This window comes from Bubalus kerabau, chromosome 13 (genome assembly GCF_029407905.1).
Source record: "Bubalus kerabau isolate K-KA32 ecotype Philippines breed swamp buffalo chromosome 13, PCC_UOA_SB_1v2, whole genome shotgun sequence".
NCBI classification, from domain to species: Eukaryota; Metazoa; Chordata; class Mammalia; order Artiodactyla; family Bovidae; genus Bubalus; species Bubalus kerabau.
In genome coordinates, this window is record NC_073636.1 from 44,732,425 (window position 1) to 44,749,213 (window position 16,789).

Genomic DNA, 16,789 nt, shown 5'->3' on the forward strand with positions numbered 1-16,789 from the left:
TCCAAAAGCTTAAAATCTGTTCAAATCCCACTTAAAGAAAATTATTTTTAACATGTTTAAGAAAATTACTTTTATTTTATAATTCTTGAAGTGAAAAAGTGGTCAACATGAAAATTATTTGTATGGAACATATATAACATGGATATAAATGAGAAACTTCTTAAGAAGTAAATTCTGTTTAAAAATATCTTTTTATAGAGTTAAAATTTTGGGAATCTTTTGACTGTTTGCCACCAGATGAGTGTATTGGGACTCAATGCTGAGTGGGATTCTTTTTTTTAAATTAGTTTATCTATTTATTTCCTTTTGCTTGCACTGGATCTTCGTTGCTGTATGAAGGCTTTCTCTAGTTGCAGTGAACAGGGTCCACTCCCCAGTGATGGCGTGCGTGCTTCTCACTGCAGGGCCTTCTCTTTGGAGCACGGGCTTCAGGCGCACAGGCTTCAGTAGTTGTGGTGCACGGGTTTAGTTGCCCTGCAGCAGGTGGGATCTTTCTGCACCAGGGATCAAACCTATGCCCCCTATGTTAATAGGCAGATTCTTAACCACTGGACCATTGAGGAAGTTCTTATTCTTTTTTTATTGAAATATAGTTGATTTATCATTTTGTGTTAGTACAGCAAGGTGATTCAGTTATACATATATATCTATTCTTTTCCATGTTCTTTTCCATAATAGTTTATCACAGGATACTGGAGTTTTATTTTATTTTTTTTAGATTAGACAACATATATTTAGTCTATATGCTGACTGAAATTCTACCCAGATGTGTCTGATGATAAATTTGGATGGAATAATTAGTAAATAATACATTGTAAATTAATAAATGCTTAATTTGTCCTCAGAGGAATAGGTACTTTTTGTACATGATGATAGAAAATATAAATAAAAAGAGCGTCAAGAGCTGTTATGGGCTGAATGTCTGTGTCTGCCCAAAATCCAGATGTTGAAATCCCAGGACCCAGAATGGTGTCAGGAGGCAATGACTTTGGGAGGTGATGAGTTCATGAGGGTGGAGCCCTTGCTATGGGATTGGCATTCTTACAAGAAGAGACACGGAAGAGCTTGCTTCCACCTCTGCCTGGGGAACCAGGTAGCAGGTCCTCACCAGACACCAGGTTTGCAGGCACCTTGATCTTGGACCTCTAGCCTCCAGAACTGAGAGAAATACATTCCTATTGTTTAAGCCCCCAAGTCCACAATATTCTGCTATAGCAACCCAAACTAAGACAAAAGCTGAGAGGTAAACATTGACTCAAACAAGAAACTGTCCAGAGAGTGTGTTAGCATCTTCAGATCCCTGCCTTGCCAGGCATCTTAGTGCATTTTATTTCTGAAAACCAGATTTTAAAAAGAAAGACTACATTATAATTCATTTAATTGGAAAATGCTAGCCACATGATTTCAGCTTATAGTAGAGGAATGATATGTGAAAATAATTCAGTGTACACCGTGTCCAAGAAATAAACTTTTTTGTTGTTGGTCAACATCTTTAAAATTTCTGCTTTTCCACAAATATACTGGTCACTATGTCCCCAAGCACATCAACACTAATATAAAGATCATATCCATCATCTATGAAAATTATACAAATGAAAATTAAGTTCCATCTGTGGGTGAAATTAAAATTCTTGTCATTGTAAGGATGTTGAAACAGAATACTCACACACTGATGAAAACAGGAACAAGAGGACAAAATTAGACCTCAGGCTGATGTGTTTACCCATAACCTATATCAAATAGAAGTGAAGAAAGCTTCTGTGATGAAACCCCAACTTAGCAAAGGCTTTCATAAAATCAGGGGAGATACCAAGATAGTCAAATTCCATCACCAGGGTTCAAGGTGCACACTGACATATAGACCATGTCAAGAGGGTTGCAGAGTCCAGGACAGTCCCCAAGGCTGCCTGCACCTGCCCTGATGACGACAACTGCCCTCAAGAGTTAGGAACAATAACAGACATGCTTCCCTTACTTTATGGATAAAGGGTGAGAAAGGAAAGGAAAGCGCTCTCCATCGTGCTCAAAAAGAAACACAGCTGCATCCTCTTCTGAGGATGGAGCTGGAGACCAACAATCGGTTAAACAAAGCCTTCTTCTGGTCTATATCTGATTTCCAAGACAGTCTTATGAGGCAGGGACAGTCACTGACCCATTTTTCAGATGAGGAAAATGAGAGCTGAATCATTCAAGAGATTTGTTCAAAATGCGATTTGTCCTGACAAATGAAGGAGATGATTCAAAACACAGCAAGATTGTCAAAACCAACATTCTTAACTATTAAGCTGCATTGCTGCCCCAATATGTTTGACAGCATCTGCGTTAGGCAGTCAACTCCTGTTAACAACTAAATAATTGATAAAAGTGAATGAAGATCAGTCATGAATGAATATTCTTTAAACTCTCCAAGGACAAAAGAGATTTCATGCCAGAGGAGACATGGCCTTCCTTCACATGTTTTTTGAGCAGTGCTTAAAGAGAGCTTCCTGGATGCAGTCCTTGTCCAGAGCAGATGCTAAGATTCTAACAGGGTGGTTTTCTCTCTTTCATCAAACATAGATACTGTACATTTAAGAATTATGTGAAAATCTGCAATTATTCTTCTGGCTCGACATCTCCTCTGCCCCCAGACAGAGCAGTGAAACCCTGCCAGAATACAGAATTTTAAAGAAAAATAAGACATTGTCTCTTCCTGGCAGAACTTTGTTGTCCACTCACAGCTGTTCTTAGCGAAGCAGTTTCTCAACCCTGAGGACACACCAACTGATGAGAACAGTCTTGCATCACATGGGTCCCCAGCACGTCCCCAGTGAGGGAAATTGTCATCACGTAGAAGCCACAAATTGAAATCTCATAAAACAATCAACCTGGGTGCTGTGTCAGCCACTCTCCTGAATCAAGGCCACGTCCACATATTTCAAAATCCTAACAGTTTCCCCCAACTAGAAAAAAACAAAATCTCAAGGTATTATTCAACGCTATCTTTGAAGTTTATGAAAATGAACGTATATTTTACTGCTTATTTTCTCACTGGTGAAGTCTTAAATCACCCATTGTCTGAAAATTATCTGAATGAACATGTTCTGAAAGGAAATTTTCCTGGTAAGCCAGCTCTGCTCCTTTAACAATTGAATGAATAAAGACATTCACTTAGACCTTGATGAGTCAACCCTTTCGCAGACAATGTATAACTGAAGTATTTCTAAATGCTCCCTCATATCCGGTCAGCTGCATCCACGTCCACTTCTGCCAGAAGTCTGCTAGGGCAGCAGATCCGTAGCGACCTCCGTTTCTTTTCTCTGAGATCCACATGTTCCTCATAGCACCCAGGAATGTTTCAGACTCCATTCTCATGTATTCAAATCAACTTTAAGAATTTTTTCCTCTAAAAGAAAATAGCCATGCATTCCTATTTCATCTATTAACAGCAAGGATAGGGTGTGATAAAAACGTATTTACTGGTGAAAATGGATGAACATTCTTTACTTGAAAGTACTAACTGCTGTATACTATAACGTCTCCAGTTCATATGTGGGGACCTGGTTTATACTAAGATAGAGGGGGCAGAGAGCTGCTGTGTGGACCTAGTCGTGCCTCTGTGTGGGTGTTTAAGAAATTGGACTTTGTGAGCCAGAAAATCCACCTTCAGATTTATTCTAACACTGGCTTTCTGATTATATTCTCTTTTTGGAACTCATTGTGGTGGTAAGGAGAAAGGAAGGCATCTCTGAGTATGTATCAACACATTAACTGTAGGCTAAGAAGGCATCTCATGTTTCTACAACAGTTGATAGCTTTTCACTTGTTCGATTCCTGCCCCAACTCCGACATCTTGTGTAAATCCATGTGCCAGTCAGAGAGGAATCCAGACTGTGCTTTGTGTAATATATTGAATAGGTTGGTCCCAATCTGAAACACATGTCATAGTCACTAGCCTTTAGCACTAATATTCTTACGCTTCCTCTGCCTTTTTCAATAAATATTCTGAAGACTATTAACTTATGTCTTGCTCTCCGAACTAAAAAAAGGTATTTCACAATACACACAAAGTCAGGTAATTGATTCCAAAAGGAACTCAAAGGTTAGAGTTGCAATTTCCTCTAAAGGAAACACCCACGTTTGGAATCTTTAGTAGCTGTCTTTACATTATTAATAGCCCTACTTATATCTGACAGACAAGTAATAATGTGGCCATCTATCTCCAAGACAGCAGAGCTGAATATATTTCTAACTTTATAAATGAATTTTAAAAGCCCTACAGACACATTGCATTAAAGTAAAGAATGGAAATTTGGTAAATGGAGTCTTTGGGTTTTATTGATGAATAAATCTTTACTTTTCTACAACAGCTACTAAGGATCTTGAAGGTTAAATAAATAAAATAAACATTCCCTGTGTATTCGAGGCAGTGCTCTTTGGGCCAGCATGGTATGGAATGCTTTTAGTATGATGGCCCTTAACACATCCTCAAAGCTGGGCAAAGGCATCCCATAATGTTCTGTAGGAAGAGCAGCAGTCCTGGGAGAGTCCTGGTCTTCCACAATTGAAAACCGAGATGGATTCTCCATGATCCAACAGAGATCCTTCTTGCTACTAGGGATGTCCAAGGCAAGCAGAATAATATACTTCAGAATCTCATCTCAACCAGATCAATTTCAATAGGGTACCTCTGGTGGTTTAGTGAGCTAGAATAAACAGTTTTGATGAAAAACAATTCTTTCTTAATACGGTACAGAGATTATCCTTTTTAAAGAAGAAATTCTTTTTCTCCCAAGAAACAGCTTTTACTATTTTTTTTTTACCGTAAGTTGAGAGCATCCAAGTATTTTTGGGCATTTGCAGGGAGAACATTCCCAAGATTTGCTCAACAAATGAATAAAGTGAATAATTAAATAGTAAGTGATGGCTCAACACTTAAGAGAATCTGTGAATTTTAGTAAAAACATGTGATCCTACTAAGGATGTTTAGCTTAGCAGTGTCCTGAAAAGTGCTTATTTTTTGGCAAGTGTCAGTTACCTAGTGAGATTTATCAAAACTTTTGAAGTATATGTGTGAGGCAAGAAGTAGATAGAAATTAACCCCGGTAGAATTTCTGGCATTGAAACCAACTTAGAAAAGACTACATTGTCTGGCACACTCACTTCCACAAGCACAGAGATCTATAATAAATCAATGAACTACCCGGTTAATATAAACAATAGATACGTTCCCAAGAGCCAAGCTCCCAACTTGCTGGAAACTACTCCTCAAGACATGACTGCCTTCTGAGGGCAAGACAACTTCTGACAAAGCAATTGATGATGGATATTCTGACCTCAGGAAAGTTATGATACATCAGAAGGATGAATATTATCCTCAATTCCTCTGAAGTCATTCATTCACTCATCATTTCTGTCATAACATGTGCTAAGTCCCTGGGGTTCTGGAACCTTGAGACACAAGGATGGAGAAAATCCCAGCCCTGCTATCTGAAACTCGGTTTTTTTGTTTGTTTGTTTTGTTTTTGGCATGGCATATGGGATCTTAGTTCCCTGCCCAGGGATTGAACCCATGCTCCCTGCGATCTTAACCACTGGACTTCCAGGGAAGTTCCTGAAGCTCAGACTTATGACACGCACATGCCAAAATATCGATTCATCAATTTTCTTTCCCTCTTCAACATCTTTATAGATTAACAGGAATACAGAAGATTTTTCCTGACATCTGTACATCACTCTGTTTAGTCAATAAACAATGAACAGCTTGTATGTGCTAAGCATGCTGGCTTTACCAATGTGAATGCCTGAGCAATAAAAAATATGCACCCTGACCACCAAGAAATCATCATCTAATTAGAATTAAAAAAAAAAAGTGTGCCTTATGGAAAAAAAAATGGAGGAAAGGCAGAAGCAAATTAGTGATAAATCAATTCTACTATGAAGCAATAAACTGAACAGGAAAGCTGACTGTTGGTAAAAGATTTGGGCAACCAGTAAAACTGGGCAAAATGTTAACTCACGTCCACTGGAGGCACTGCAGTAGGCTAGGAATCTGAATTTCAGTCAAGAATGCAAGTAAACTTCCCTCCTCAGCCAATATTTTCCTCTCCTGATATTTCTGAGCCCCAAATGTGTCTGGAAATGTACTGAGTGCTCGTTCCAGGTCTTATAAGAATGATTGGAAAGGGACTGGGCTTGGCCACCTAGTACTGCCCTGTGAAGCAAGTGCTATGGATACTGCTTCACAGATTAAGAAAGCGATCCTCAGACAGGGCATGTCCCTTGTTCAAAATCCCTCAGGGAATAGATGGGTGAACTCAAGTTAAACCCAGGCCTGTGTGTCAGACTTTCTGAAGCACCCTGTTGTCTTCCCCTCTTGCTATGCTGGCTGTACTCCAGACACATGGAGAAATAAACTATAAAATGAAATAAGTCCCCAGGTCAAAAGGTGGGAATAAGGAAACATCAAGAAAGAGACTGCGGAGTAAGCCGTGGCACGTTGCTGCATGTCATGGCAGGAAGTCACACCCGAGCGTGGTAGCCCACGGTGCCCAGCCCTGCCATGCTCTGTGGCCCCGCCATGCTCTGTGGCCCCCCCATGCCCTGCAGGACAGGTCGTCAGGATGACTTAGAGCCTGGGGACAGGCTGGCACAGATCTCCAGGGGGGGTTACTAAAAAGACAGGGATCCCTGGAAGGCACTGTTGTTAAGAAGGGTTTCTTGGTAGTTGCTTATTTTCCTCCTTGTCTGTGAAAAGTGCAGAGAATTTGGGTAAGAAATGAGCAGAGAAGTGAATGCAAAGCAAAAGGCACAAATGACCCAGGGATCAGAGGACATGACAGGAAAGTGAGAGACACGGCAAAATCTCTCTTCCTGTTGAGGGTTGAGCAATGGCCGCGTCATCTCTACCAACTTCTCACCATAAGAAGGTACCATTAAAAAAAAAAAAATTATTCTTTCATTTTTTCAACCAATTAGGAAACTCTTGTTAGCATCCTGCATCTTTGATTATTTAATTCCATGTAATATATTGGAATGGTATTCTAAAATTACTTCAAATAGCAACCCCATACTATTTATTTAAAGTCCATTTTCAAAATTCCTTTGAAGGTAATTACAGGAAATTATCAGCCTTTGTATCTCGCTGGCTGACACATCATATAAATCATCCAATGTGTCACTTCTGATCAAGCCCACGTAATCAAGTTACATGACAGGAACCGACGGTCATAAATAGACATGATAACCTAATTTGGAATGCTCAGACAAATGCAATTCCCTTTAAACTTTAGTTCAAAAACCCTGGTGAAACTCCACAGAGGATTGGCATATAGATGTAGCTTTGAAGAATATTTGTAGCGTTTTCTTCTTTCAAACCTGGAATCTATCTCAGTTTCATACTTCAGATGTAAGCTCATAAAAATGTGTAATATAAAATATTTATAGCAAACGTTAAAAAGAAAGAAATGATGTGATTATCTGACTCAATCGATTTTTACCTGGTTGACTCAGTAATGAGTCTTTTTGAGGTGCAGGGTATAAACATGAGTCTCTTCCCTTGGCAGAAAGTAAAAGCTTGCCAATGACTCTATATTGAGAAAAAACAGAGGCATTTAATGAAGAGAAGAAAGATACGCTCAGGGACTTCCCTGGTGGTCCAGTGGTTAAGAATCTGCTTTCCAATGTGGGTTCAATTGCTGGTCAGGGAACTAAGCTCCACATACTGCAACTAAAAGAAAGCCTGCACACCGCTAATAAAATCAGGCACAGTCATAAGAAAAAAAAAGAAAGATACATTCAAAATTATGCCTAACTAAGCGTATTACCAAATTTTTACTTTCACAAGCAAAATGAATACCACAGAAGCAAGCAGCTGAATCTCTTGGACCACCTAGCACCTTGTTAACAGAGAACTTGACGTGCTGAAGGCAGGATGGGAGTGGGCATTCTCAGTTCTTAACGCTGGAGGTTGGCACCTTCAAGGTACATGTTAGAAGCTGTAAATGTGATAAAAATGGGAGCCTTGGGTAAGGCTTGGGCCAGCCCAGCTCTGCTCATTTGGGTTGCATTGCACAGATCACTCGAGGAGGCTAGATGTAATAGCAGAGCCCAGAATGACTCAGGTGTGTGGGTCCCTGCTCCCATCTTTCACTTGTTGTGTGCAACCGACCCAGCAGAATGATGCAATCGTGTGCCTGTCCTATTTCTGCTCTCACTTGTGGTCCCATATGTTTCATCTCTGCATGTGACAGTGGTGAGGTTTCATACACAATGAAGGACACACCCATTCTACAGGCTAATTTATCTGGATATACACACAAGAATGCACTGACTGTGATACCATACTGTGTTGTGGTAGAAGAAATGTTATAATCATATTTTTAAGAACATCACACCTTTTTGTGTGTGAATCTGACACCGAATGACTTCCTTCCATTTTCCTTCTACACAACTTAAAAAAATATAGCTCAGCTCAGTGTGTTTCCCAAGTGGTCAAGAATCCACCTGCAATGCAGGAGATGCAGGAGAAGCAGGTTCGATCCCTGGGTCAGGAAGATCCCTGGAGGAGGGCACACCAACCCACTCCAGTATTCTTGCCCAGAGAATCCCATGGACAGAGGAGCCTGGCAGATATGGTCCATGGGATAGCAAAGAGTCAGACATGACTGAAGCCACTGAAATGCTCACACACAGCTCAGCTCAATACCTCCCAAGAATAATTCAGAAGGAGGATGAGGTGAGGCATTTAGGTAGAATGTTTGTTACCCACAAGACTTCCTGTGTTAGACTTCCCAATTAGTACGATTTTTATCCAAAAAAGGGATATTATGAGTGATGATAATGCTCTTCTTAGGAGTACTGGCAGGAGGTTTTCTTAAATAGTTCATTTAATCCAAATAATCCCTTCCCCTAACACACACAGAAAGAATGAGATTAGTTATTTCTAAAAATTACCCCCAAGTTATTTTCTTACAAGTCTGATACAGGATGATTTAGCTTTGAAAAAAATCTAATAAAATTTATCTGTTAAAGGATCACATAACTGATGATCTAATGAATTATATTCATGTGCCTGGTGAAATCTTCCATTAAAAAAAAGGGGTGGTGGGGGTGGCGGATAGCCTTTATGTGGACTAGACAAGAAGGAACCAGGAAACAAAAGTATCGTGATATTTGAATAACTGTGCCAGAGAGTAAGATAATAAATCTAGCTGACCTTAATCCTCCTGAAAGTAAAAAGGGTGTTCTGTTGTAAAGCAGATGTAGTGAACGTCTATTCATGGTCTGGGGAAAGTACCTCTCAAGAACACGCATTTTCCGTCATCATTTAATGTCACTTTAGACTTGTAGTAAATGCAACAAGACAAGAAAAATTAAATGTAAATAAAAGAAAGAAGATATTATAAATATATTTTGATGTCCATCTTTCCAACTTCTGTTTTGTAAGACATTTGGCCCACTTACACCCCCACTGCTCAGCCTGCACATGACAATGAATGATGGAGAGGGGATTCAGCATTCTCGCTCCCGAGTCCGTGTTTTTAACCGTCTGCAGAGCCACTGCTTCCCTACTGATATTGTGCCAATCTGTCTACAGAAATGAAGAGTAAAAAGAAAACTATTACAACTGCGGTCATTTCTTGATTCTAATATGTAATCATTTGGACTATTTAAAATCACTTTAGTTGTAGCAATTTACCTAAAAAATAAAACACTGAAATAATTTTATACTTTTTTCTAGGAGGCAGTAAGACAATTTTTATTCATACAATTACATACTGCCTCCTTTCATAAGGTTCAATCTGTATCTAAGCTTAGTGATCTTCATTTCCTAGTTTAGATTTTCTTCTGAATGATGTTTGGCCATCAAGTGTGTCTCCGTGTAGATTCATTGGTTTTGATGACCTTCCCTCATAATTTTTAGGTCTGATGCTATAATTTCAAGGATTCTAGAGAAGATTGACGTTTTTCTGTACTTTCAGTTTGGTCAAAACTGTAGTTTTGTTTACTTTTTTCATAACTGACTTGCATAGAGTCAATGAACTTCTTCTTGGAAGACATATGGAAACTTTAGACAGGTATTTAGTGTCTAGTGATAATCTCTCACACATGATGCATGAATCTGTTACAACAACCTCTCTAAATTTAAAAATTGTATGATCTGTTGGAAACATTTAAAAATTAGTACCACCTTAAAATGGCATATGGGAGCACTGTCTGTACACACAATGTGTTTTTGTCTCAATACTCGGTCAGGTGTAATCACTTCTCAGGCAACTGACAATTCCCGACCCAAATTTAAATTTCAGCTGCATCCAGTGCTATTGATGCAAATAGCCCATGTGATAGCCAAATGGACTGATGTCTAAGCCCAGAGGAGAGCAAGCTGCCAGCAAGGACAGTACTCTCCCCTCCAGTGACAGCTGTAGAGACTGCACTGTGGTTGACATGGATTATAAACCAGAGATGCTAAACCATGATGAAATCATGCACTTGAAAACAGTAGAAATGGTGATGAGAGAGTTCAGTAACAAGATCTCTCAGCTGCAAAATAGATACAGAAAAATCAATATTTTTCCTATATGTTGGCAATAAAAAGTCATTTTGTTTTTCCTTTGTGGCCTTTGGGAAATGTGTTGGAAATGATTAGACTGTTATAATTTTATGATATTACAATGATAGCCTCAAGATCACAAAAAATACCTTGCAATAAAATTGTCACAACTTTCTGAAGTGATAAAATAAGGACCACGCTCCAAAGACCCTACCTACTGCCAGGAATCATGGTAAATGCCCCATATACACCTGGTGGCTCAGAGGTTAAAGCTTCTGCCTGTGATGCGGGAGACCTGGGTTCGATCCCTGGGTCGGGAAGATTCCCTGGAGAAGAAAACGGCAACCCACTCCAGTACTCTTGCCTGGAGAATCCTATGGACGGAGGAGCCTGGTGGGCTACAGTCCATGGGGTTGCAAAGAGTTGGACACCACTGAATGACTTCACTTCACTTCAGAACCCATGTAGTAGATACACCATTTATGAGAAAAATGCAAAAACTGAGGCTTAGAAGTTAATAAATTAAAAAAAAATCATATTAAGAGGCAAAACTGAGATATTTTTTATGTTGCCATACTCACTGGGTCTTGAACCTCAAATCTACATCTCTCTAATTCTTAAGTTCCAACAAATTCCCCCTAATTTTGTTGTTTCAAGAAAAGTATTTTATCTCAGAGAAATTGCCCAGAGTAATTTGTTTTCAAAAGTTAACAAAGGGACAGTCTTAGCGGAGAGTTGCCGTGGTTTCCTGCTTCAACAGTGCTTGAACGGAACCCGGCTGCTCGTCCCCCCCTACCCCGGCCGGCCACTCAGAGCCAGCCCTCGTCACCACTTGACAGCGCCCTCCGACCGGCCCAAGGTCCCCGCCACCGCTCCAGCGCCGCTCGGCCGTCGCCGCCGCCGCCACCACCACCACCACCGCCCATTTTCAGCCGCCCACCATGACGACCGCATCCCCCTCGCAGGTGCGCCAGAACTACCACCAGGACTCGGAGGCCGCCATCAACCGCCAGATCAACCTGGAGCTCTACGCCTCCTATGTCTACCTGTCCATGTCGTACTATTTTGACCGTGATGATGTGGCTTTGAAGAACTTTGCCAAATACTTTCTTCACCAATCTCATGAGGAGAGGGAACATGCTGAGAGACTGATGAAGCTGCAGAACCAGCGAGGCGGCCGAATCTTCCTTCAGGATATCAAGAAACCAGACCGTGATGACTGGGAGAATGGGCTGACTGCAATGGAATGTGCGCTGTGCTTGGAGAGAAGTGTGAATCAGTCACTACTGGAACTGCACAAACTGGCCACTGAAAAAAATGATCCCCATCTGTGTGATTTCATTGAGACTCATTACCTGAATGAGCAGGTGGAAGCCATCAAAGAATTGGGTGACCACATAACCAACCTGCGCAAGATGGGGGCCCCTGGATCTGGCATGGCAGAGTACCTCTTTGACAAGCACACCCTGGGACACAGTGAGAGCTAAGCCTAAGGCTGGTTTCCCACAGCCACAGGGGTGACTTCCCTGGTCACCAAGGCAGTGCATGCATATTTGGGTTACCTTCATCTTTTCTATAAGTTGTAACAAAACATCTACTTAAGTTCTTTCTTTAGTACCATTCCTTCAAATAAAGTAATTTGGTACCCAAAAAAAAAAAAAAAAAAGTTAACAAAGGGCTCTATTACTTGCTGGAGTTTTTTGTTTTGTTTTTTTTTTTCTCCTTTGATTGGACACTTTAACCATAATAAGAAAAATAAAAATATATGGAATTTTATTTCAGTATTTTTCAAATATTCCAATGAAAAACATTTGAACCATTAGAACTTTCTGACACTGTATGCCAGAATCAAAATCTCTGAGGAACTTTCACATTTTTCTGTCTGCAGCCTTAAAAAGGATCCAAGTTGGTCCACCCATCTCAGATCTCTGTGGCAACATGTAACCAAGACACCAAGCAACACCATATGGCAGGAATCCAGAGAAAATGAAGTCTTCAACTCAAGAAAATGCATACTTTTGAGACAGAAAACCAACAAGTTGATGAGCAAAAATCCTCTTAAATTGGAGAGGTTCTAGGGACTGTCTGTCCTTCTCTCTGTCTTTAGTACGTCTTCATCCTTCTCACCTGAAGGATACTCCCTTTACTCCACTCACTTCATCTGCACAGATAATCCTACCGGCTCCAGCCTAGAGAGCTTCTGAATGTCTGTCCATCACTTTGAGGATAAAACTCACGGGATGCAACAGTCAAGTCGCTCCGCCTCCTTCCAACAGCCCACCACCTGGCTTCCCCTCTCATCTCCCTTCCCTTCTCCAGTCTGGGAACATATCTGCTGTGTCATGTTTTTGGGCTTTGCAGATGCTTTTTCTTCACCCAGAATATTCTTGTTTCTCCCTGGAGGCTGAGGAGGTTCTTTATCTCATTCTTTATGGCAATTGAAATGTCTTGATTCTTTCCAAGACTCTTTTGAAATTATGTTCTTTCCAGCTCATCATACCTTGTACTCGCTTACAAGCTGCACTGCTGTGTATTATAATGATTTTTAAAGGCTTACTTCCTTTCTTAGGATGTGTACTTATTGGAAGCAGGAACTGTGTCTTATCTGTATTTATATCTTAGCATCTAACTCAGTACCTGGTACATAAGAGATAATTCACAAATGTTTATTTAAAGAATGAGTGAGTGAGTAACAGAAGCAGAGACCCCTCGCTTCTGGTTTTTCCCCAAAGCCTGTCTTCCTTTCATCCAGAGTAAGGGGATTTGGGGGAGATAAAGCCTTTCTCACCTGGAGACTCAGTGTGCCAGCCTACTTTGACTGGACCTGTGGGGGCATCATCTCCAACTTCAAACCAACCACCCGCCTGAAACTCTGCCCCTTCCCCTTCGCACACACTGAAGCCACTTAGAAGAGGTGTCCCCCCAGCCCCCGTGGATTCAGGAGCAGAATTCCATGCCCAGACTCCACCCTCCTCGACATGGCTATGAAGTGGAGAGACTTCTTTCGTGAGACACTGTGTGTGAGGCTTCCTCATTATTGCAGGGAGTCCATTTCCCACTGGACATGGGCGGGGGCTCTGCAACACTCTTGACAAGTTTGTATTGAACTTACAGTGATGTTCCCCACATCACAAAGTGGCCTTCCTATTGCTGGAAACTCTGAATACCAGAAAACGTTCATTCATGGTAAAATTACGCTTCCTTACATTCCCACCCATTGGTTCCGCTCGGCTGTCTAGAGCTGCATGAACTATTTTCATTGTAGGAAGAACCTCGTCCTCTTCCTAAGAGTCTCCACTCTTCTAGACACTATGATCCTGGTCCTTTGAGCTGCTTCTCCAATGGCAGTTTTCCCAGAGCACTTTTACATGGTTCCTCAGGATATTTTTCAAGATATGCAGTTTGATAATAGCTATCATTAAAGCCTGCTTTCTGGAAATAATATAAATGCGGCTTGAGTTGGGCATAGGAACAGATAGTACCCTGCACATATATAACCCTTTACATTTTTTCATTCATTCAAGAAGAATTTATGGTGTGCTGATTAACTGCTTGGCATTCCTCTGGATACTAGCGACGAATAAGACCATCTTTGCCTTCTAAAAGCTCACAGTCACACAGAGAGCAATTTTCCTCCCAAACCACCAGAACTGACAGTTTTGTCTTTGGTCTGGAAGTTTATTCGGGCAGTTTTCCCTTTGTCATATGCTTTTCCTTCATAAACGGAACAAATTGTGTAAAAACAAATTCATGTCCTGGTTTTCCATAAAGCCTGACTGTTGTTCCAGCCTGTCTCAGGACTTCAGGCAGTAGAGACACAACTGGGCTTGTCCAGAAGAAGAAGCAGGCATTCCAAGGTCAGGACCCAGAGTCCCAAAGCCAAGATGCTTCCTCTGCCAACTGCAGGGGCACGGGGCACTTCCTATCCACTCCTCTCCCTCCCTGCTCCATCCTCCTCTCTCAGCATGTACTGTCTTTATAATGAGTCATTATAATTATTCATTATAACTTCATTATAATTCCCACAAGAGCTTGCTTCTCTTCTCTTTACTAACCCTTCCCTTTTCTCTACCAGATGTTTAAAATATTGCAGATTTTCTTAAAGTAAAATTGGCTTAATTGTTCTCTCTCTCTGTTATATTAGGTCTATAATAGATACATAGATATGCAGATATATAGACAGATGAATCCAGCCATACAGGGAGATCTATATATTTTTTCATTAGTAGAGATATGTGTGCATGTATGTGTGTGCTCAGTTGTGTCCAACTCTTGTCTGTAGCCCGCCAGCATGGGATTCTCCAGGCAAGAATATTGGAGTGAGTTGCCATTCCTTTCTCCAGGGGATCTTCCTGACTCAGGGGTCAAATCTGCATCTTCTACATTGCAGGCAGATTCTTTACCACTGACCCACCTATGGAAGCCCCTTGGTAGAGATACACCTGTATAGATATTGGATATCTATCTATTACATACCCGTTAAAAAGAGAGACCTATATCTAAGGATATTTTGTAGATAAATATTATATGTGATATACCTGTCTATATCTGTCTCTACCTAGAGAGAGAGAGAAAGGAGTTGATGCATTTAATCATAAGATTCCTAAAAGAGCCATAGACTGGCAGGTTTAGATGGGATTAAAAAGTAGAGAAATGGCCACACCACTTCTAAAAGATCTAGAAAGTCTGGTTGAGAACAGAGCATGATGAGAAACACGATAACAATAGAAGAAAAAGGAAGGGCAGTGCAGATAAGCAAAGCAACCTCAGGACATTTGAGGATCCAACAAGGAGTAAAAGGATGAGATGAGGCAGGTGAAGAAAGGGAAATAATTAGAGAAAGATGATTAGGGAGGAAAAGGAGGCTATTTGGGGACAGAAAACAGATGGTTTTGAAACAGAAAGTAGGGAATTGTGGAAGTAAAAATAGAAGTTCATGGGAACCTGACGACTGGGGCCAAGCTTGTGCAGCAGAGGGAACGAAGAAGCTTGGACCATGAGACCACCTTGGGCCAAGCAGAAAGGAGATGGTCAATCTGCAGAGGGAGGTGGGAGAAAGCCCAGGCATGTCATGGACCTGGAGAGCACCTGCCACAGATAGGAAGTGCCCAAGTGGTCCAGCCATACCAGAGTCAGGAGGAGGACTGGATCTCCAAATCCATGAAGAGTTTTGCTTAGGGCTTGGCCACATGGTGAGTGTGGGAAGTTCACATGAAAGGTGGTGGGAGCAGGAGAAAGGAGCAGATTCATCCACGCTCTGTTCTTCTCCAGTCACCTATACAGAGTGTCCACTGCCAGCCAGGGGTCAGCCCCCATCTTCCCAGCCCCCTCACTTCCATACATCTCCCCACTCTCCACCCCTGTAGTGTGGAGGGGCACCTCCTTCCCTGGCATGGAATCACACATTGCTGAAAGTGGTGAAATGCTATGCATTCACCCTGTCCCACCAATTAGTTAGGAGTGCCAGTGACATACCTGCCTTCTTTATGAACATGGCTCAATGTCGAGCATGTGACCAAACCCCAATGCACAAAAAATATTTGTCAAATCATCTGAATTGTCTGCTTCCAGGTGTTCTATGACTTATAAACATTGGTAAGTCTCAGTCTGATGTGTGAGCATGCATTTTTCATTTCCACTTATTTTTATATCATCATTAAACCTAATGAAGGAAGTGACATTGTTAAAGGCCTCAATAATAGGAAGAAGACAAGGGACCAGAGCCCTCCAAGGAATATTTCAAAGACAATGATTTCTGTATATCAAGTTCATGCATTTTGTTGCTGTTGTTTAGTCACTAAGTCATGCCCAACTCTTTTGAAACCTCATGGACTGTAGCCCACCAGGCTCCTCTGTCCATAGGATTTCCCAGGCTAGTATACTGGCCTGGGTTCCCGTTTCCTTCTCTATGGGATCTTCCTGACTCAGGGAATGAAAATGAAAATGTCTCCTACACTGGCAAGTGAATTCCTTACCACTGAGCCACCAGGGAAACCCTCATGCATTTTACTGCATAAAATTTAAAGCTACAAGTAAGACTTTACCTGCGCTGTCATCTTAAATGAAGATCATGCTCGTCGTCTGCCTTGGACTCTGCTCAGAAGGCAAAGTTCAAGAAACACAGAAGTGAAGGCTTTGTGGTAACAGAGATCAGGAGACAAACCGCAGCTACACCTCTCCCTGCATGAGGACGGGGTAATTGCTAATTCCCTCTAATACTAATTACGAACTCAGTTTCAGTGTTTGTCAGGTCGA

At 41.2% G+C, this 16,789-nt stretch overlaps 1 protein-coding gene and 1 long non-coding RNA gene across 2 annotated transcripts in view; one reads left to right on the forward strand and one right to left on the reverse strand.

Moving 5' to 3' along the window:
• The window catches only part of LOC129625614 (uncharacterized), a 145,313-nt gene that overhangs the window by 13,364 nt on the left and 115,160 nt on the right, over positions 1-16,789 (reverse strand). The gene's annotated exons all lie outside the window — the stretch shown is intronic.
• On the forward strand, positions 11,251-12,102 carry LOC129625613 (ferritin heavy chain). The gene has a single exon (XM_055544161.1). It carries the CDS (start codon positions 11,476-11,478, stop codon positions 12,019-12,021), a length of 546 nt encoding a protein of 181 aa, XP_055400136.1. The 5' UTR covers positions 11,251-11,475; the 3' UTR covers positions 12,022-12,102.